Source organism: Eubalaena glacialis, chromosome 4 (assembly GCF_028564815.1).
Source record: "Eubalaena glacialis isolate mEubGla1 chromosome 4, mEubGla1.1.hap2.+ XY, whole genome shotgun sequence".
In the NCBI taxonomy this organism is placed as follows: Eukaryota; Metazoa; Chordata; class Mammalia; order Artiodactyla; family Balaenidae; genus Eubalaena; species Eubalaena glacialis.
In genome coordinates this window covers 105,558,339-105,582,905 of record NC_083719.1, presented here as the reverse complement: position 1 = coordinate 105,582,905, position 24,567 = coordinate 105,558,339, and the positions used below count along the sequence as shown (strand labels likewise).

The 24,567-nt window shown below is 37.7% G+C and overlaps 1 protein-coding gene across 1 annotated transcript in view; it reads right to left on the bottom strand.

Annotated features, from left to right (window-relative positions):
• Positions 1-24,567, bottom strand: part of LMNB1 (lamin B1) — a 66,923-nt gene that overhangs the window by 23,945 nt on the left and 18,411 nt on the right. The window contains exons 3-6 of the mRNA XM_061188110.1: positions 10,252-10,408; positions 9,485-9,610; positions 6,309-6,479; positions 4,766-4,891 (exon numbers count right to left, since the gene is read on the bottom strand). Of these exons, the coding sequence (XP_061044093.1) occupies positions 4,766-4,891; positions 6,309-6,479; positions 9,485-9,610; positions 10,252-10,408 (580 nt within the window). The remainder of the gene's footprint in view (positions 1-4,765; positions 4,892-6,308; positions 6,480-9,484; positions 9,611-10,251; positions 10,409-24,567) is intronic.

The following is a 24,567-nucleotide window of genomic DNA, read 5'->3' as shown; positions in this document are numbered from 1 at the left end:
ACAGAATCCAACAGCACATTAAAAGGATCATACAGCATGATCAAGTGGGGTTTATCCCAGGAATGCAAGGATTCTTCAATATACGCAAATCAATCAATGTGATAAACCATATTAACAAACTGAAGGAGAAAAACCATATGATCATCTCAATAGATGCAGAAAAAGCTTTCGACAAAATTCAACACCCATTTATGATAAAAACCCTCCAAAAAGTAGGCATAGAGGGAACTTACCTCAACATAATAAAGGCCATATATGACAAACCCACAGCCAACATCGTTCTCAATGGTGAAAAACTGAAAGCATTTCCTCTAAGATCAGGAACAAGACAAGGCTGTCCAGTCTCACCACTATTATTCAACATAGTTTTGGAAGTTTTACCCACAGCAATCAGAGAAGAAAAAGAAATAAAAGGAATCCAAATCGGAAAAGAAGTAAAGCTGTCACTGTTTGCAGATGACATGATACTATACATACAGAAGAATCCTAAAGACGCTACCAGAAAACTACTAGAGCTAATCAATGAATTTGGTAAAGTAGCAGGACACAAAATTAATGCAGAGAAATCTCTTGCATTCCTATACACTAATGATGAAAAATCTGAAAGAGAAATTAAGGAAACACTCCCATTTACCACTGCAACAAAAAGAATAAAATACCTAGGAATTAACCTACCTAAGGAGACAAAAGACCTGTATGCAGAAAATTATAAGACACTGATGAAAGAAATTAAAGATGATACAAATAGATGGAGAGATATACCATGTTCTTGGATTGGAAGAATCAACATTGTGAAAATGACTATACTACCCAAAGCAATCTACAGATTCAATGCAACCCCTATCAAACTACCAATGGTATTTTTCACAGAACTAGGACAAAAAATTTCACAATTTGTTTGGAAACACTAAAGACCCCAAATAGCCAAAGCAATCTTGAGAAAGAAAAACGGAGGTGGAGGAATCAGGCTCCCGGACTTCAGACTATACTACAAAGCTACAGTAATCAAGACAGTATGGTACTGGCACAAAAACAGAAATACAGATCAATGGAACAGGATAGAAAGCCCGGAGATAAACCCACGCACATATGGTCACCTTATTTTTGATAAAGGAGGCAAGAATATACAATGGAGAAAAGACAGCCTGTTCAATAAGTGGTGCTGGGAAAACTCGACAGCTACATGTAAAAGAATGAAATTAGAACACTCCCTAACACCATACACAAAAATAAACTCAAAATGGATTAAAGACCTAAATGTAAGGCCAGAAACTATCAAACTCTTAGAGGAAAACATAGGCAGAACACTCTATGACATAAATCACAGCAAGATCCTTTTTGACCCACCTCCTAGAGAAATGGAAATAAAAACAAAAATAAACAAATGGGACCTAATGAAACTTAAAAGCTTTTGCATAGCAAAGGAAACCATAAACAAGATGAAAAGACAACCCTCAGAATGGGAGAAAATATTTGCAAATGAAGCAACTGACAAAGGATTAATCTCCAAAACTTACAAGCAGCTCATGCAGCTCAATATCAAATAACAAACAACCCAATCCAAAAATGGGCAGAAGGCCTAAATAGACATTTCTCCAAAAAAGATATAAAGATTGGCAACAAACACATGAAAGGATGCTCAACATCACTCATCATTAGAGAAATGCAAATCAAAACTACAATGAGGTATCACCTCACACCCGTCAGAATGGCCATCATCAAAAAAATCTACAAACAATAAATGCTGGAGAGGGTGTGGAGAAAAGGGAACCCTCCTGCACTGTTGGTGGAATGTAAAATGATACAGCCACTATGGAGAACAATATGGAGGTTCCTTAAAAAACTAAAAATAGAACTACCATACAACCCAGCAATCCCACTACTGGGCATATACCCTGAGAAAACCATAATTCAAAAAGAGTCATGTACCACAATATTCATTGCAGCTCTATTTACAATAGCCAGGACATGGAAGCAACCTAAGTGTCCATTGACAGATGAATGGATAAAGGAGATGTGGCACATATATACAATGGAATATTACTCAGCCATAAAAAGAAACAAAACTGAGTTATTTGTAGCGAGGTGGATCGACGTAGAGTCTGCCGTACAGAGTGAAGTAAGTTAGAAAGAGAAAAACAAATACCGTATGCTAATACATATATGGAATCTAAAAAGAAAAAATAGTTCTCAAGAATCTAGGGGCAGGACAGGAACAAAGACGCAGACATAGCGAATGGACTTGAGGACACGGGGAGGGGGAAGGGTAAGCTAGGACAAAGTGAGAGAGTGGCATGGACTTATATATACCACCAAATGTAAAATAGATAACTAGTGGGAAGCGGCTGCATAGCACAGGGAGATCAGCTCGGTGCTTTGTGAACACCCAGAGGGGTGGGATAGGGAGGGTGGGAGGGAGACGCAAGAGGGAGGAGATATGGGGATATATGTATATGTATAGCTTATTCACTTTGTTATAAAGCAGAAACTAACACACCATTGTAAAGCAATTACACTCCAATAAAGATGTTAAAAAAAATTTTTTTAATAAAAAATAAAGGCTATGTCAATTTTAAGTACAACTAAAGAAGTACTTCACTAACATGAGTCACTTAACCAAAAAGGAAGTTCTATGGCCTAACATGCAGCATGACGAAACTAAGACTCTACAACAAATACAATTAAGATATACAGTACAAAAAATATATGGCTTTTTTCTTTTTGGTGATCTTTTTAAGGTTAAAATTTATCAACCAAAGAAGATATCCCTCAAGATATATTATTTATCATAATACCTGATACCGTAATGAATAGATGAAAGGATCATTCCCCATCCCCCTGAAATTTAGAGAGAAATTTAAAACTATTCTGGCTGAAGGAGGTGCTTCTCTCCTATTTCCTAAGGAGTGAGCTCCTCAAAACCCCCAGGGCCCTGCGTAACATTTTTTTAAAACCACTAACCCGAAGTTAACCAAAAAACTTGCAAAGATGGGAACATAACTACCAGGCAAAGAGGGAAACAGCCCTGGACCTGAGTCAGAAGACGTAGCTACCAAATTTCAGAGCCTACCACTATTTAACCACAGGCAAGTCTTAGTCTCTTCATCTGTAAAACATCCATACCTAGCATAATCAAGTGGATTAAGCACCAGCCACATCCCCCCACCCCACAAAAGACAGGGAATTGTAAAATTGAAGAAGAGGAGATAATTAGAATATGATTTATTAGATGGATAAAAGTAGTAAATGTCAACTCAGAGTAAAAACAGACAGGCCTATTTTTGGAAAGGTACCTATTAAATGGTGCAATGGAAAAGAGATTGTTAAATTCTTTTCTTTTTTTCTAGAATGCAATTATTCTCACAGGCATTCTCTGAAAGGCCAAATTCTTTTTTTTTTTTTAACATCTTTATTGGAGTATAATTGCTTTACAATGGTGTGTTAGTTTCTGCTTTATAACAAAGTGAGTCAGCTATATATATACATATATCCCCATATCTCCTCCCTCTTGCGTTTCCCTTCCACCCTCCCTATCTCACCCCTCTAGGTGGTGAGATGTTAAATTTTTAAAAGAAAATCTTTGAAGAGAGTGAGGTGTAAAGGGAAAAACTGGGAACTATGAAAGAAACCCATTTATCAGCCTACATTCTCTGGGCCGGTCATTAAACTCACCCAGGTCTGTGGTCAGACTGAATGAACTCAAAGGTCCTTGTCCTTCCAGCTCTACGGTTACATGAAAACTTCAAAATACTATCAGGACAAAATAGGTCCAAAATAATTTTTAAATTTACGTTGTGAGTAATAAAGTAAGTACACATGATAGGCATTGTAAAAACTTCTGTTTTTTAATAACTTTTTTTCCATCACCCTGTTTTACATAACTCATTGCTTTCTAAATTCCTACAATAAATGTCTTCAGTTTTACAATCAGAAAAGGACATTACTAAAAACAGAAGAAAAAGAAAGCTTAATCAAGAATAAAAAAGTTTACTCGTGGAAAATTTAAAACAACAGAATTTCCTCCCTTAAGGAAAACAGAAGCTGAAGTTACTTCCCAAGTAATTAAGGTGAGTAGATTATCAAAACATTCTGCGTACTTATGTGGTTGTATATGTACTTTGTGTGCACATCGACATCACCCTTAGACTAAAAACCAGATTTCAGGCAGTGTCCACACCTGCTTACGCTGCACCCAGAGTGCACCATCACATACTGACAGGCACCCATCAACACAACTAGTAACAGTCATTCAACAGTTAGGCGTGCCAATGAATCAATGAGTCACTAAATTCTTAACTAAGAGGCAAATTGATGCTACTTCCCAAGATACTAACTATTGGGTATTCTAAGCACTGAAAGAATTTGTCTAGAAACACAAAGCGTTTACCACCCACACAGAATTTCTGCAGGTTTTTCTTCATTATGGTTTCTAAATGTGATGAAAAAGTACGTTGGAAAGAGCACTATGTGGAGATCAGGCTGCTGGATGGGTCAGAAAACCTGGGCCCTGGGGTAAACCCAAGGAATAAGCCAGCAGGTTGCACCCTCAAGGGCAGCTCTGAGTAATCTATTAATTAGGTCAGGAACAACAGTCTCTGCTCAGAGGATGCTTATGAAATGACGAATAGAAAAAGATCTGGACAGCACTGTGAAACCAGAATTCAGGAAAATACTATCCTCTCTGAAAAGTGATTTCAGGCAGAGCTGAGCAGGTAGACTACCGTGGTGGAGGTGGCCTTCAAGTACAACTCCCATGCTTACTTACCTCTTTCTGTAGATTAGAAAGCTGAGATGAGAGGCTCTCAATTCTCACACGACTTTCCATCAGTTCTTCCCTGGCACTATTGACAGTAGATGTATTCATCTCTGATGACAGTCTGGCATTCTCAAGCTAAAAAAGCAGCAGACCATAGTCAGTTTTATCTAGTGAATTAGAACAAACAAATGAGGAACCATGACTCATCTCAAGGCATCTCATTTCAAACCTAAACCCTGCCAGTAACTAGTTGATGAAACAGGAAAAGCATCATGAAGTTTGCTGATGTGCTATCAATTACCTTAAAAGTCTTTCTGCCTTTTCGGCTCAATTCCCAATATAGGAGCTTAACAATGCTGATATACCTGGGTCTTTACCCAAAATTTAGTGCTTCAATATTTCATCCATTATATCTCTAATGTCTCAGATAACACTGCTAATAAGGAGACTGGACAGGAGCAATTTAACTGTGGTGGCATTTGTAGGAAAATAAGCATCATATACCCCTAACCCACCAAATCTGATACAGAATATAAAGCAATAAGCAGAAAGTACTAATTTAGAGATTATTTCAAACCAAATAGACAAACTTCCTTTCAGAAGCAAAAAACAGCTCCTCTGGTAGAAACAATATCCTGCTCCTCCAAATGCCCACAGCATTCTGCTCTGCATGTGTCTCAGGCACGTTTTTTATGTGTGTCTCCTCCCTGGCTCCCTTTGAGGCCAGAGTCTCTTTGACCGACTGATCCTTACTTTAGCTCCGTCACTGCCCAGCACAATGCCAGCACTGAGTAAGTGCAGAACAACTAAATGTAGGGATTAAAAGATCTCTCCCTCTCACCAGGCAATTACTACTTCATAACGTGGATTAAAAGCAACATGAACAATTTCAGGCCATGCAATGGAAATTATTTTCAACACCTCTATGACCCTAATTTTCTAAGTCCTCCACTAATAACTCTATTTAATCAAATCGTGTAACATTTAACACACTGGGGTAAAATTATTTACTATGAAAGCCCGTACTCAGTGATTTAATACATTTTTGCATGGCCTCCTAATACAAGAGAGAAGTTTCTAGTCTTTTTTTAATGAATAATTAGTGGCAGAGGAAACTGCAGACACTGTCCATTTGGCCTTTGTTCAAAAAAGCCCAAAGTGTGGTGGTCACAACCTATGTACAATGATGACATGGAAGTCAGAACTAGATGCAGTCCAACAAGATTAGTACTTGTTACTGAAGGAAAAGCTATTTTCAGATGGCTGGAGTTTAACTAATATGACTTGACATGAATGATCAATTGGACAAAGAGAAAAACCTTACCTTTGATAAAAGTGGAATAACCCTACTTTCTTTGAATAATCTCTAGTAACATTTACTTTATAAAAAACTGCTTTCTTTAAAAAAAAAAATCCATTTTTTATATTCATGGAGACTAAGGGAATTCATTTAAGAAAACTAGAACAAACCAAACATCAAGTCATGTTCTCAGGGAGACTATGAAACAAAGGCTTCAAGTGTGTAAAGCTGTCCCCGGAAGAGTCTGCTCACTTTGGTGTGGTAAGTCTGCTCCAGCTCTTCCTTGTACAGCTTGACTTGGGCATCGTGTTGCTCTCTCATCTCATGAAGGGCTTGAGCCAGCTTGTACTCATACTCAATCTGACGCCCAGAATCCACCTCTACCAAGCGAGTTTCATGCTTCCTTCTGGTCTCATTAATCTCCTAGGGGGGAAAAAATGACATAAAACCAAGTTACTTACCATGGCTGCACTGGTACAAGTCTGAGTGACATCAAGGCCATCTGAGGTATTACACACCAAGCTCCTCATGTTTTGTCCAAGGGCAGGTATGTGAATAGATACCTTTTTGCCTTCATTTTCAAGTGAGAAGATTTTTGAGCTGGAACTAATGACAGAAATGGTAGCATCTCAAGCCCTAGGAATTTTATGTTTCTTTTCAGTAGCATACCTATTTATTTCTCTAAAGGCAAGGAATGGCTGGAAGACTTACTAAAGTACCATGCAATTGTGGATAACTAGGTACACTGAATAGCACGTAATTATTTTTCTAAATTGTACTGATGATACTAAGGACAACTCTGGAAAAAATCTACACGATAAGTTAGAAACTTATCAGCAAAACTTCAACTAGAAGATTTATACATAATACAACTTTTCTTAGGCATACTAAGATGCAATAGACAGAGCAAGCTAATTTACATGACTTATCCTAACAGCTGGTAGTGCTAAGGTATCAACATTAATTGATACAGAATCTTATTGACAATATTACATTGCTATCTCAAGTACATACGACAATTCACTATTAAAGAATAGAAATAATAGGCATAATCCTTCACATTATGTTTTACGGAACTATCCAAACTAGAATGGCTAGGAACACAAGTCCAAGAATAAAATTTTCATTCTAGCTTCTAGCTCTAAAAATACAACAGATCTGTCTTTAATGGCAATAATTAAAGAGGCCACAAGAGGGGGATATAAGAAGAACATGTTTCTGTATCATCTTACAGCATGCAGTTTTTCTTTGCATTTCCTCATTTTTCTCTTAACCAGAGGAAGATGCACTTGATAGAATCAGAAAACCAGGGTTCAAATTCCAGTTCTGCCATTAATCTCCCAAGGCTCACATCTATTTGATGACGCGAATGATACTTAAATCATGAAAATATGCAAATGAAAGGTTTAGTTCAACAAATATTGAGTACCTACTAATCATTTTGCCCTTTGTCTGCCTCCTTTCCTCTTCTTCCTGTTTTTCTCCTTCCTCTTTCTTACCCCTAAACTGTTCATAATACGGAATTTAGGTATATTTATTGCATAGAATTTTATTCTCCATGCAAAAAAAAGAAATGAGGAATATTTTAAATTCATTCTCAAAAAGGCAAAACCCCAAAATTCACAGTTGCTACCTAAACATTCTAAAAATACTAAATTACTTTTTACTGACGCTGTTTTTTACTTAATATTTTATGTAGAATCAGTGACTTACAAAGAAAAAAATACTCAACTCCTGGTTTAAAGATGCAGGAGTCCACACAGCGTCAAAAGTAAGAAATAATAGATCACGGACAATTTTAACAAAACGAAACAAAAATGTAGGACAACTTAATATAAAGATACTTCAATTTATAAGCAAAACTGTAGTTAATAATTATATGACAGGGACTTCCCTGGTGGTGCTGTGGTTAAGAATCCACCTGCCAATGCAGGGGGACACGGGTTCGAGCCCTGGTCCAGGAAGATCCCACATGCCGCGGAGCAACTAAGCCCGTGCACCACAACTACTGAAGCCTGAGTGCCTAGAGCCCATGCCTGGCAACAAGAGAAGCCACTGCAATGAGAAGCCCGCACACCACAACGAAGAGTAGCCCCCCGCTCACCACAACTAGAGAAAGCCCGCGTGCAGCAACGAAGACCCAATGCAGCCAAAAATAAACAATAAATAAATAGATTTATTTAAAATAATAATAATGATAATAATAATAATTATAATTATACGACAGCATTCACTATAGTTTACAAGAAGCTTTCACACACAATATTCCACTTTGATCCTCACCACACCTTGAAGAAAAAATAGCAGGTACTGATATTTCATTTTTAAATAGGAAACTGACTCAAGAACTGTCCAAAGTCTGGCTGCTTATCCAGTGAGTGCACTTTGCCCCCACAATACCTAGTTTAATACTGTATTGTCATAAAAATGGTCAGATTTTATTATATTATTTTTTCTCCAAATAAAAAAATTATTTAACTTCTACAATAAATTTCTATTTTAAAAGCATTGTTAGTCACCATTTTCAAAATTATATTACTTTTAAAAACATTATGTATTTAACTGCATGTTCTCTAACCTGGGTGAATTCCAACCCTCTTCAATTTTGAGAAAATATATATTCCCCTTTCTTCAACTGTATTACAGTATACTTCTTTTTTGGCAAAAGTTGCTACCTTCACCCCTCAAGGCTTAACCAGAGAAGTTACGGCTTATAAATGATACTGTTAGATATACATATATAACTATAAATGCTCTGGGTAACCAGCCCCCAGTGGTTGCTGCCTGCCGGTATTCACCGGCTGTGTGATCCCCCTTTCATAGTGCATCTTGGTTGGTCTGTGTGATAGGGAGTGAGGATATTATCACTTTGGGATTATTTTATAGAAGTTAATGTGGCCTGTCTTGCTCTCTCTCTCTCATCACTCACTCTTGAAGAGTCCTATCATGAGCAGCCCTATAGAGAAGCCCATGCTGAACTGATACCTCTGGCCAACAACCTATGAATGAACTCCAAAGCGGTTCCTGCAGCCCAGGCTGAAAGCCTGACTACAACCTCACGAGAGACCCTGAAACAACCATCCAGTTAAGCAGCTCTCAGATCCCTGACCTTCAGAAACTGTGAGATAATAAAAGTCTGTGGTTTAAGTTACTAAGTTTTGAAGTAATTCGTTAGGCAAAATATATAACTAATACAAATGCAGAGGTTGATAGTAATTAACAGCTGTGGCCAAGCCTTTTTAAGTTAGATGGAAGTAAAAGCTTTTAAGTTTACCATAGCACCCTGAGTTCTTCCTCGCAGTCTTTTAGCAGCAGTGCCTTAAATAATTTGCCTACAAAATTCTTCCCATTTTTCATACGTATAGCTTATAACAAAGCCTTTTGGCATCCCTCCAGTCTTTAAAAAAAATAAAATTATATATAATTACCTCCTCATACATGTTTTTACGAAACTCCAAGTCCTCAGTAAGGCTCTGACAGCGATTCTCCAAATCCACTTTAAGTAAAGTTTCATCTGCTAACTGTTTTTTCGCAGCAGCTAAAGAGGCTTCCAACTAATATAAGAAAAAAGAATTAATAAAAATTATACAGCAACCATTCAGCAATGAATTTAATAGATACCTACGGATTGAATCAAATCAAGTATTACAATTTCTATATATCTGTTAATGTATGAAAGTCCCTCATGATAACATTTATCACAGAACTGTGGGTTCAACTGCTGGTCCCACCCACAGAGTGTCACATCAAAACACCTCTCAAATTTGGTAAACGGCAACAGGGAATGAACAGAAACCTATGACTTATATTTCAAAACTCAAACCAACGATTTTGGCTACCACTTTCAATTTTTCCTGTGTGCAGAGCACCATTACGACACCTTCCCTCTTCTTACCTTGCATTTTGGTACAATAATGAAATAGGCTGTGAGAGCAAGAAACAGAATGAGCATAAGCACAACAGAGAGGACAGAGAGCAGCAACAAGACCTGCGTAATCCAGACACAAGGACTGAGAGGTGAGGGTGCTTTACATGCTAGCTGGTTCAAGGCTATCCTTGCAGGTGAACCACCAACCAAAATAACTTAATAAATTTTTTAAAATAAAAAGCATAAAATAAATTTTACAATCAATCAATCAAGACAGATGGGGCAATTAACCTGCCAAATACGGCTCAAGAGCGGAGTTTACCTTACCTGGGCAATCTGATCCTTCAGATCCTCCAAATCGCTCTCTAAACTTTTTTTATCACCAAGTGCAGTAGCCAGAGCTGCATCTTTCGAATTCAATGCTGCTTCGTATTCTCGAAGCTTGATCTGGGCTCCATTAAGATCAGATTCTTTCTTAGCATAACTGTAAGACATTTGAAAAAGTGCAAGAAATCAAATTATACCTCTGACTTGAAGCCTTCTCCCTCCCTGCTTAAGGGGGAAATAAAAGAAGAGGCAATTTAAATAAAGGCTGCCATAACCTACTAAAATTACAGGAGCAATTCAGGAGCACTATATCTAGAGTTTTTTGTGAATGATAACTTTCTCTTTCAGTGATTTCCCTTCCCTGATTAGGAATGACTCTAGGTCTAAAATGTCCATAGGCCCAACGTACCAGAATCCTGGTTGTCTCTGAGGGAGAACACAAGTCTTCCTTTTTCTATAAAGAGGTATCTATATGCTTCACTAAAACATTTTTGAAGAAATGGAAATTTACTATTTTTAAATACAATGAATATTATAAAACAAGATGTACAGGAGACATAAATCAAGATAAACGATGAGATTAAATAAGTGAAAATGAAAAGTTACTTTAAAAAATAATTTTATGACTTGATGATATACAGAAACTCCTTTGACATTACCTAAGAATTAACTGACCCCAAGCTTGCAAGTAGTTTCCATTTCTTACATAAGAGGTGATTTTAAAATTTCCTTAACTACAAATAAGGGGTTTCCTAGTATTTTGAAGAAAAGTTAATTTTTTCTGTTTATACTATTAACTACCCAAGAATGAAACTCAAATTAAGGTTTCTTTTACTTCTAAATATCACTTTTTATTAAATGGAATTCTACATTATAAAATTAAGGTTCCTTAGGATATATTTTGTCAAATAATTATATTTTAAAGATCAGTATTTTTTAATCCAAATAAGTTCATTATCATTAATTAGTCACATGGGAAAAGCCTTAATAACATAAAAATTCTTGATAGCTGTTCTTAATTAAAACTGATATTACAGACAAGTATTTCTACTACTGATGTTTGAGAGTGGGCTTAACAGAGGAATCTTTAGTTAACAGAACTTTTAAAAAATATTGTAATATAATAAAATGAAGAAAAGAACTATCCAAAGGATAAGCAAAGGTAGTTTGAAGAGAAGATTTAATAGTACTCATTTCTTACTCATTTTAGTATTATACAACAACTACGTACACACATAAAATCTCAGCAGTCATATCACAATAATTTTTTTCTTAAATCCTGTATTTTTAAAAACCACAAGATGGCAGCCTTTCCCTGAAGACTTTGTTTAGGAAGGCGGAGGGGGGGGTGATCAACTGTTGGGGAAAAAAAGATTCCACACAGTCATTACTTTGTAACAAAAATGCCTAGTTCATACAAGTGCTGGGTCTGAAAGCTAGGAACACCATAGAAAAGAATCAGTGCTTGTGGAGGAGCTATTACTTTACCTCACTATATAAATGACCAGAGCTGGCAGGGAAAAATACCATAATACATTCTGTTTTAAAACAAAATCATATTTTATAGAGAATTATACAATATTTACAAAAGCTACTTACTCAAAATTACTTACTTAACAGTTACAAAAATCCTACTGCACCACTGTCTAATATTTAAGTCTCAGATCATAATGTGGTGCTTCTCAACATGGTGCCTCAAGGCAGGAGAGTGAACCTGTGCTTCCCAGAAACCAAAATGGCCCACCAAGGATACTGAATTAAAAAAAAAAAAAGAAAATTCACACCAATTTTACTGGCTACTGCATGTTCTGTCTGTTTGATTTCATTGGCTTAATAGATAATAGTACATGTCATGATTCCAAATTCAGAATGTCGTAGCACAAGTGAAATTACTGCGCAATAGTCTTGTGGAGTGTAGGAAATTTGAGAAGCCAAAAATTAGGACAGTGCACCTAAATGGCTAGAATATGGTGATTTCTTCAACAAAAATCAAGACCAGGTAAGACAAGGAGTGGTGGACTAAGGGGATGAGTAGGATATGCTATTATCCTATTGTGATAGGTACCCTCCAGCCCTGCAATGGTACCAGCTGAAATCTTATGTCAAGTTCTTAGTCACTTATACCACTGTCACTCTGTAAAAATATAAATTGTTCCATTATAAATTCTTTCTTAAAGTTGTAACTTTTACATTACTGAACAAATTAAGCAGATATACATCAGAAGTTGGAAATGTGCTTAAAATTACAAATAAAAGCTAACCCCTTATACGCCCTGGCTTGAGGGAACAGTCGAAAACTACTTCTGCACCTTGCACATACTTATATTACACTTACCATACTGATCCTATCTATTTGTGGATATACTTAGCTACCTGGAGAGACTGAGAACTCTTTGAGGTCAATGGCCATGACATATTATTCCTCTATCTTCTGTATAGACAACCTGTAGACAATGAGTGTTTTGGTAACTGTTAAATGAAAATCCCCCATACACTCACCCCAAAAACTCACTCTGCTTTTTTTATGCGATGTAAAATATCACATCTTTTCCCACAAGAAAAAATAACTGTGACACTTCTATAATCTCTAAAATTCACATTCCTAGATGTTCTCCCTATTACCTTGCCAATTTCCGAAGCTAGATGGGTCATGAAAAAAATTTTTGCTTACACTCAAGTCTCCATCTGCTAAGAAGCCACAAATCAGTAAGTTTTATATGCCATATAAGCACAACAAGGACAAACATGGGCCAAGCAGCAAGTTAACATCTTGAACATAACTGTTGTCATAGTTTTCTAGTTGTATTATTATTTTTCATTCATTAAAAATGATGCAGGTAGATTGGTTCAAAATGGCAGAGTAGAAGGACGTGCTCTCACTCTCTCTTGCAAAAGCACCAGAATCACAACTAACTGCAGAAAAATCATCGACAGGAAGACACTGGAACTCACAAAAAAAGATACCCCACATCCAAAGACAAAGGAGACGCCACAATGAGAAAGTAGGAGGGGCGCAATCACAATAAAATAAAATCCCACAACTGCTGGGTGGGTGACTCACAAACTGGAGAACACTTATACCACAGAAGTCCACCCACTGGAGTGAAGGTTCTGAGCCCCACGTCAGGCTTCCCAACCTGGGGGTCAGGCAACGGGAGGAGGAATTCCTAGAGAATCAGACTTTGAAGGCTAGTGGGATTTGATTGCAGGACTTCGACAGGACTGGGGGAAACACAGACTCCATTCTTGGAGGGCACACACAAAGTAGTGTGCGCATCAGGACCCAGGGGAAGGAGCAGTGACCCCAGGGGAGACTGAACCAGACCTACCTGCTAGTGTGGGACGTTCTCCTGCAGAGGTGGGGGGGGTGGCTACATCTCACCGTGAGGACAAGGACACTGGCAGCAGAACTTCTGTGGAGTACTCCTTGGCGTGATCCCTCCCAGAGTCCGCCATTAGCCCCAAGAAAGAGCCCAGGTAGGCTCCAGTGTTGGGTTGCCTCAGGCCAAACAACCAACACGAGGGAACCCAGCCCCACCCATCAGCAGTCAAGTGGATTAAAGTTTTACTGAGCTCTGCCCACCAGAGCAACACCCAGCTCTACCCACCACCAGTCCCTCCCATCAGGAAACTTGCACAAGCATCTTAGATAGCCTCATCCACCAGAGGGCAGACAGCAGAAGCAAGAAGAACTACAATCCTGCAGCCTGTGGAACAAGAACCACATTCACAGAAAGACAGACAAGGTGAAAAGGCAGAGGGCTATGTACCAGATGAAGGAACAAGATAAAACCCCAGAAAAACAACTAAATGAAGTGGAGATAGGCAACCTTCCAGAAAAAGAATTCAGAATAATGATAGTGAAGATGATCCAGGACCTTGGAAAAAGAATGGAGGCAAAGATTGAGAAGATGAAAGAAATGTTTAACAAAGACCTAGAAGAATTAAAGAACAAACAAACAGAGATGAACAATACAATAACTGAAATGAAAAATACCCTAGAAGGAATCAATAGCAGAATAACTGAGGCAGAACAACGGATAAGTGACCTGGAAGACAGAATGGTGGAATTCACTGCTGCGGAACAGAATAAAGAAAAAAGAATGAAAAGAAATGAAGTCAGCCTAAGAGACCTCTGGGACAACATTAAACACAACAACATTCGCATTAGGGGGTCCCAGAAGGAGAAGAGAGAGAGAAAGGACCCGAGAAAATATTTGGAGATTATAGTTGAAAACTTCCCTAACCTGGGGAAGGAAACAGCCACCCAAGTCCAGGAGGCACAGAGAGTCCCATACAGGATAAACCCAAGGAGAAACACACTGAGACACATAGTAATCAAGCTGGCAAAAATTAAAGACAAATAATAATTACTGAAAGCAGCAAGGGAAAAACGACAAATAACATACAAGGGAACTCCCATAAGGTAAACAGCTGATTTCTCAGCAGAAACTCTACAAGCCAGAAAGGAGTGGCATGACATATTTAAAGTGATGAAAGGGAAGAACCTACAACCAAGATTACTCTACCCAGCAAGGATCTCATTCAGATTCGATGGAGATATCAAAAGCTTTACAGACAAGCAAAAGCTGAGAATTCAGCACCACCAAACCAGCTCTACAACAAATGCTAAAGGAACTTCTCTAAGTGGGAAACACAAGAGAAGAAAACGACCTACAAAAACAAACCCAAAACAATTAAGAAAATAATAGGAACATACATATCGATAATTATCTTAAATATGAATGGATTAAATGCTCCAACCAAAACACATAGGCTTGCTGAATGGATACAAAAACAAGACCCATATATATGCTGTCTACAAGAAACCCACTTCAGACCTAGGGACACATACAGACTGAAAGTGAGGGAATGGAAAAAGATATTCCATGCAAATGGAAATCAAAAGAAAGCTGGAGTAGCAACACTCATATCAGATAAAATAGACTTTAAAATAAAGAATGTTACAAGAGACAAGGAAGGACACTACATAATGATCAAGGGATCAACCCAAGAAGATATAACAATTATAAATATATATGCACCCAACATAGGAGCACCTCAATATATAAGGCAACTGCCAACAGCTATAAAAGAAGAAATCGACAGTAACACAATTAATAGTGGGGGACTTTAACACCTCACTTACACCAGTGGACAGATCATCCAAACAGAAAATTAATAAGGAAACACAAGCTTTAAATGACACAATAGACCAGACAGATTTAATTGAGATTTATAGGACATTCCATCCAAAAACAGATTACACTTTCTTCTCAAGTGCGCACAGAACATTCTCCAGGATAGATCACATCTTGGGCCACAAATCAAGCCTCAGTAAATTTAAGAAAATTGAAATCTTATCAAGCATCTTTTCTGACCACAATGCTATGACATTATAAATCAATTACAGGGAAAAAAACGTAAAAAACACAAACACATGGAGGCTAAACAATACGTTACTAAATAACCAAGAGATCACTGAAGAAATCAAACAGGAAATCAAAAAATACCATAGAGACAAATGGGATGCAGCAAAAGCAGTTCTAAGAAGGAAGCTTATAGCAATACAATCCTACCTCAAGAAACAACAAACATCTCAAATACACAACCTAACCTTACACCTAAAGGAACTAGAGAAAGAAGAAAAAACAAAACCCAAAGTTAGCAGAAGGAAAGAAATCATAAAGATCAGAGTAGAAATAAATGAAATAGAAACAAAGAAAACAATAGCAAAGATCAATAAAACTAAAAGCTGGTTCCTTGAGAAGATAAACAAAATTGATAAACCATTAGCCAGACTCATCAAGAAAAAGAGGGAGAGGACTCAAATCAATAAAATTAGAAATGAAAAAGGAGAAGTTACAACAGACACTGCAGAAATACAAAGCATCCTAAGAGACTACTACAAGCAGCTCTATGCCAATAAAATGGACAACCTGGAAGAAATGGACAAATTCTTAGAAAAGTATAACCTTCCAAGACTGAACCAGGAAGAAATAGAAAATATGAACAGACCAATCACAAGTAATGAAATTGAAACTGTGATTAAAAATCTTCCAACAAAAAAAAAAATCTTCCAACAAACAAAAGTCCAGGACCAGATGGCTTCACAGGTGAATTCTACCAAACATTTAGAGAAGAGCTAACACCCATCCCTCTTCAAACTCTTCCAAAAAATTACAGAGGAAGAAACACTCCCAAACTCATTCTATAAGGCCACGATCACCCTGATACCAAAACCAGACAAAGATACTACAAAAAAGAAAACTACAGACCAATGTCACTGATGAACATACATGCAAAAATCCTCAACAAATTACTAGCAAATAGAATCCAACAGCACATTAAAAGGATCATACAGCATGATCAAGTGGGATTTATCGCAGTGATGCAAGGATTCTTCAATATACGCAAATCAATCAATGTGATACACCATATTAACAAATTGAAGAATAAAAACCATATGATCATCTCAATAGATGCAGAAAAAGCTTCTGACAAAATTCAACACCCATTTATGATAAAAACTCTCCAGAAAGTGGGCATAGGGGGAACCCACCTCAACATAATACAGGCCATATACGACAAACCCACAGCAAACATCATTCTCAATGGTGAAAAACTGAAACCATTTCCTCTAAGATCAGGAACAAGACAAGGATGTCCACTCTCATCACTATTATTCAACATAGTTCTGGAAGTCCTAGCCATGGCAATCAGAGAAGAAAAAGAAATAAAAGGAATACAAATTAGAAAAGAAGAAGTAAAACTGTCACTGTTTGCAGATGACATGATACTATACATAGAGAATCCTAAAGATGCCACCAGGAAACTACTAGAGCTAATCAATGAATTTGGTAAAGTTGCAGGATACAAAATTAATGTACAGAAATCTCTTGCATTCCTATTCACTAATGATGAAAAATCTGAAAGAGAAATTAAGGAAACACTCCCATTTACCATTGCAACAAAAAGAATAAAATACCTAGGAATTAATCTACCTAAGGAGACAAAAGACCTGTATGCAGAAAAATATAAGACACTGATGAAAGAAATTAATGATGATACAAACAGATGGAGAGATATACCATGTTCTTGGATTGGAAGAATCAATATTGTGAAAATGACTATACTACCCAAAGCAATCTACAGATTCAATGCAATCCCTATCAAATTACCAATGGCATTTTTTACAGAACTAGAACAAAAAATCTTAAAATTTGTATGGAGACACAAAAGACCCTGAATAGCCAAAGCAGTCTTGAGGGGAAAAAACGGAGCTGGAGGAATCAGGCTCCCTGACTTCAGACTATACTACAAAGCTACAGTAATCAAGACAATATGGTACTGGCACAAAAAAAGAAATATAGATCAATGGAACAGGATAGAAAGCCCAGAGATAAACCCATGCACCTATGGTCAACTAATCTATGACAAAGGAGGCAAGAATATACAATGGAGGAAACAGTCTCTTCAATAAGTGGTGCTGGGAAAACTGGACAGCTACATGTAAAACAATGAAATTAGAACACTCCCTAACACCATACACAAAAATAAATTCAAACTGGATTAGAGACCTAAATGTAAGACCGGACACTATAAAACTCTTAGAGAAAAACATAGGAAGAACACTCTTTGACATAAATCACAGCAAGATCTTTTTTGATCCATCTCCTAGAGTAATGGAAATAAAAACAAAAATAAACAAATGGGACCTAATGAAACTTAAAAGCTTTTGCACAGCAAAGGCAACTACGATGAAAAGACAACCCTCAGAATGGGAGAAAATATTTGCAAACTAATCAACGGACAAACGATTAATCTCCAAAATATATAAACAGCTCATGCAGCTCAATATTAAAAAAACAAACAACCCAATCAAAAAATAGGCAGAAGACCTAGATAGACATTTCTCCAAAGAAGACATACAGATGGCCACGAAGCACATGAAAAGCTGCTCAACATCACTAATTATTAGAGAAATGCAAATCAAAACTACAATGAGGTATCACCTCACACCAGCCAGAATGGGCATCATCATAAAATCTACAAACAACAAATGCTGGAGAGGGTGTGGAGAAAAGGGAACCCTCTTGCACTGTTGGTGGGAATGTAAATTGATACAGCCACTATGGAGAACAGTATGGAGCTTCCTTAAAAAACTAAAAATAGAATTACCATATGACCCAGCAATCCCACTGCTGGGCATATACCCAGAGAAAACCATAATTCAAAAAGACACATGCGCCCCAATGTTCACTGCAGCACTATTTACAATAGCCAGGACACAGAAGCAACCTGAATGCCCATTGACAGACAAATGAATAAAGAAGATGTGGTACATATATACAATGGAATATTACTCAGCCATAAAAAGGAACGAAATTGGGTCATTTGTAGAGACATGGATGGATCTAGAGACTGTCATACAGAGTGAAGTAAGTCAGAAAGAGAAAAATATCATATATTAATGCATATATATGGAACCTAGAAAAATGGTACAGGTGAACTGGTTTGCAGGGCAGAAATTGAGACACAGATGTAGAGAACAAACGTATGGACACCAAGGGGGGAAAGTGGTGGGGTGGTGGTGGTGGTGGTGTGATGAATTGGGAGATTGGGATTGCCATATATACATTAATATGTGTAAAATGGATAACTAATAAGAACCTGTGGCATAAAAAAATAAATAAAATAAAATTCAAAAATAAATAAATATACTTACACAAAAATAAATAAATAAAAGCCTGCCCTGCTGAACTGCAGAGTAGCTACAGGCTCACTTGGCCAATGAAAAGTGGGCAGAAGTGACACTAAGAACATAGTTTCCCATCTTTCTTTCCCTCTGTCTCAATGACAGGAAATGTTCCCAGGAGAGGCTACTCCATCAGCTTGGCTTCAGTATGAAGATATGGAACGGAGTGGCAGCTGAGCCTTTATGGGACATAGGAGTGAGAAATAAACCCTTATTATCATAAAAAAAAAGATGCAGGAGGGCTTCGCTGGTGGTGCAGTGGTTAAGAATCCGCCTACCAATGCCGGGGACACGGGTTCGAGCCCTGGTCTGGGAAGATCCCACACACCGCGGAGCAACTAAGCCCATGCGCCACAACTACTGAGGCTGCGCTCTAGAGCCCATGAGCCACAACTACTGAGCCCACGTGCTACAACTACTGAAGCCCGCGCGCCTAGAGCCCGTGCTCCGCAAGAAGAGAAGCCACTGCAATGAGAAGCCCGCGCACTGCAACGAAGAGTAGCCCCCGCTCGCCACAACTAGAGAAAGCCCACACATAGCAACGAAGTCCCAATGCAGCCAAAAATAAATAAATAAAATAAATTTATTAAAAAAAAAATGATGCAGAAAGTCTTGAGCTAATTACCAGCACATGGTCAAAGTGCAGAAACTTGCAAAACTGACATCATAAAACATTCGCACATGAATAGAAAAATACACATCACCTAAGCACAGAGTAACATCTGACAATGCTCCGGAACAAAGAGTAATTTAGACAAGAATCCAAAGTTACCAGAAAGTATCACTGAAGAGATTGGCATTTTTCTTTGACTATATTTCCTAACTGGATTTGTTCACTTACTGACCTGCCTATTCCTACCTCCAGATAAGGAGACGTTCTCATGTGTGCACACTGCTGAGTGTAAGTCAGAAAACATACCGATTTACTGTAGATGTTTACATGAGAACCAAAACTTTAATTGCAGCTAGGAAAAAAGTTTTAAAAAATGTAGTTAACACTCTATTCTAATTAAGAATTTCCTTCCTTAATAAACAAAATTAGGGCTTCCCTGGTGGCGCAGTGGTTAAGAATCTGCCCGCCAATGCAGGGGACACAGGTTCAAGCCCTGGTCCGGGAAGATCCCACATGCCACGGAGCAATTAAGCTCGTGCGCCACAACTACTGAGCCTGCACTCTAGAGCCCGCGAGCCACAACTACTGAAGCCCACGTGCCTAGAGCCCATACTCCGCAACAAGAGAAGCCACTGCAATGAGCAGCCCGCACACCCCAATGAAGAGTAGCCCCCGTTCGCCACAAATAGAGAAAGCCCGCGCGCAGCAACGAAGACCCAACGTAGCCAAAAATAAATGATAATAAAATAAATATTTAAAAAATCTTATCTATAAATAAAAATAAATAAAATTAGCTTTCATTTCAAGTAAGCTTGACTGTCAGTCATAGCAAGCAACCAGGTCTAATCAAATATCTGACCATTAAAAAAAATAATCAGCTGGAAAGGATACATTTACATTCCTGTTAACATTCTATAGCAGTGAGTCAAGAGTAAAAGACATAGCCTCAGTGATGTACTTCCCCAACAGAACCTGGTTCTAATTAACAATCTGAGACCTGTCCTTATAATCTCCTGAGGCCTGTAGGACTAACCTAAATGCAACTCGTTACTTGCTACTTTCTGAATTACTCCTGACCACCTCTGACTACCAGCAATACCACTGTACTTCACTGCTTTAATCTTCTTGGTTTTTCAACTTACCAACTCTTTGAACTTGACTTGTTTTAGGATCAGCATTTCAACCCTGGCTTCTGCACTTAACTACCTGGCTCTGGAACTCAGTGTCTGCTCGCTTAGGACTCTGTACTACCCTTTCTGTTCAGATGACTCAAGTCTCTCACTCCCTCAGGGTATCCTTTATTTGTCTAAGGGTACCCCATTCCAGACTACTCCCACCAATAAGGAAGTGGAGATTAGAAAATGCAACCGGGACTTTCCTGGTGGTCCAGTGGGTAGGAATTCGCACTCCCAATGCAGGGGGCCCGGGTTCAATCCCTGGTTGAGGAACTAGATCCCACATGCATGCCATAACTAAGAAGCCCACATGCTGCAACTAAGAAGTCCACATGCCACAACTAAAGATCCTGCATGCCAGAATGAAGATCCCACGTGCCGCAACTAAGACCCAGCACAGCCAAAATAAATAAATATTTTTTAAAAAAAGAAAGAAAGAAAATGCAACCAATTACAGAATTGCTGGAAAATGAATGAGGGTAAATGCATCATTGCTAGATAGTAATTGTAGAGCATTTAAATAAAGTCATACCACATATATATAAGACACAGAAAATAACTTAAGACCTAGTAAGTATATAATAACTACTTGAATCATATTGTAATTTTAACACTTGAAAAATTAGACTGACCACTTAAACAGGGAACAAAGAATTAGTGTGAAACAAAAATTAAGAAGCAGAACTGGAGGGACAAACACATACTTAGGACATAATCTGAAACTCATTACAGAACAGTTTTAATTAATCAGGCATTGGCAAATTATTGCCTTTCTGTTAACATTTCACTGGTCAGTTTATACCATACAAGTCAGTATATATCACAGACGCTCAGCTGAATTAATTCTCTAGTTTAACTAGTAACACAGCCACAAAAGTCCCTGAACTCAGCTTCTCTAAATCACCTATTATGTACCCGTGAACAAAGAATCCATGTTCATTTTCAGTATGGGATCTATACACATGCTTGGGTTTGACTTCCTTCTTTTACAAGTGCCATTAATTTTTACTTTTTTCTCAAGTACTTTTGTCCTTGTTCATTGATTCCCATATACAGAAATATAAGAACAAAGTGTTACATTAAGCAATTCAAAATGAGACCTAAATTATTAGATGGTCTCTTAGAGACAGAATAATTACATACCTAGAAAAAGGTATACAAAATTATTTTTGGATATTAAATGGCATTTCCATGAAACCCACCAAAGATTATTACACTGCATATATACAAGAATAGATAAGGGCAAGAATTTGTGTTCACCAAATGCTTGCTAAATGAATAAAATCTGTTGGAGATGTGTATTCTTATGGAAAAATTCACCCAAAGTATAATATTGATAGACTTAAGAATGCAGGCTTTTAAAAGCTACACATCTGAAAAAAACAGACAAGAAACATTCATGTTTCTAAAGATAAAAAATAGAAATTCAAATATCTGGATTTTTTAAATGACTGCCTTCACAGGTCAGATAAAACAACAGCTTACGGAAACCAAAACTGACTCTGAGGTCAGTTTTAAATCCCATTCATAATATTCTATAGCAAAACACTAGGCAACTCTCTGGCTGCTTAGATAACTTCTTAGCAATTTTGAGAAGCTATTATAGATTGTCAGGTTCATCTTATATAAGAGTAGCTACTCAATAAATTCAGACTGATAGTTTTTCCTAATTTATAATCTCCTAGATGGAAATGAGACTACAAAGGAAGATGAAAGACCAACAAGAAGAACTCATGCCAATGATTTCAAGGCCTGTGTCCAGCTACCTTTCTTAACTCAGCACTCATCTCTGACATTCACCTCAGGACCATTCTTATTTAGAAAAACAAACAAATTACAGCGAATGAAAGGGAAAAGCCATTTAGTTTTTTACCTGCAATCAGATAACAGGAACCATTCTTAATAAAATTATTTCTAATCATATCCACAAAACAAAGATTTTTAAATCCTTCAAAACAGACCCACTCTACATGGAGAGCCAGGCCAATTAGGCCCAGCTGTTTGAGCTCTGTGTTAATATACAGCAAGGTTCTTCTGAACAGCTGTCTGGTGGCAGTTGAACACCACTCAACACTAGTGCAGTTATTCAAGTGACTATCAAATAATCCCGTTTCTGAGGCTCTCTTCATACCTAGAGTTCAGAATCAACATGCCATTTTTATTATCTAGCCATGGTCCAGACTTTTAGAGGAAAAATAAACTTTATTTGGGCTCAAGGTAAAGGTTATTAATATGCCCAAACAAAAACCTTCTGTCCTGAAACTAAGTAATCTATCTCAAAATAATAGACTCAAACTGCATATTAAATGTGTTTGCCCTGACATTCACTTATCAGCTTCAATACTGTCCTCAAAGTATCTTCCCTTCCAAAGGGAGAAGGGATGTGATCCACAATATTTCTACTATGGAAAATTAATGAACTTCTCTACAATTAAGATAAATGTAATTTAATACACAAAATCTCCAGGAAGTCGTGTTATCACAATTCCATTAACAAGGGTCTCCTCTGACACAAGCAAAAGACTAATATGCTTCTGAACAAACTCAAAAGCTGCAATGGATAATTTCTGGTGGTAATAAAATTCTACTACTCAATCAATAAACAGAGCAGTCAACACATTAGCAACAACCCAATCAAAATCAGGCAAACCCTAATTGCAATCAGATTAAAATTAGGAAAAATATTAAATAAGACCAACACTGGACCACAGAACCATTTCTCTGAACAAAAGAAATCCACTGACATAACAGACACAAGAGTGGGGAGTGGACACATACAGTTTAAGTCCCAACAAAAAATGACTTATTGGGGAAAAAAAACAACCAACAATCACAACTTTGTTATATATGCCAGGCCACTGATCTGGGTGTGTGGAAGTCAGCAACGAACAAAATATACCATCTGATTTTACAGAAGGTACCTTATACTGGGGAGAAGCAAACAATAAACAAATACCTATACAGTAGGGGTAAACAGTATTTTGAAGAAAAATAAATCAGAATAAAGAGTTAGAGAGGGACTTCCCTTGTGGCGCAGTGGTTAAGAATCCACCTGCCAATGCAGGAGACACGGGTTCAACCCCTGGTCCACGGAGATCCCACAGGCTGCGGAGCAACTAAGCCTGTGCGCCACAACTATCGAGCCTGCACTCTAGAGCCCGCAAGCTACAACTACTGAGCCCGCGTGCCACAACTACTGAAGCCCACGCACCTAGAGCCTGTGCTCTGCAACAGGAGAAGCCACCGCAATGAGAAGCCCGCGCACCGCAACGAAGAGTAGCCCCGCTTGCCGCAACTAGAGAAAGCCCACGCACAGCAACGAGGACCCAACACAGCCAAAAATAAATAAATAAAATAAATAAATTTATTTTTAAAAAAGAGAGAGAGAGAGAAGAGGGGAGGGTGATCACTTTATATAGTGTGGTCAGAAAGAGACTGATTTTATGCCAATAGCCATTTTTCACATCAGAAAAGCACTTTTCAAACCCAGATTTTAGCCAACAATACAGTTACTAGTATCATTAGTTATTTCACTGCTCCTCTATGGGTTATATGCAACCCAATCTTATAGGAAAATAGTCTCCTACAAAAATGGTTATTACTAAGTCAATAATTATTTTGGGGGAGCCTAGAGAGTGCAGGAAATGTGCTGATACAAGAAGAAGCAAAATCAGACACTAGCCGTGTCCACAGAGAGTTCCACTCTAATAAGGGAATCAATCAATCACACAAAATTGTCTTAACAAATCAAACTTGTCAGCAACTTTCTT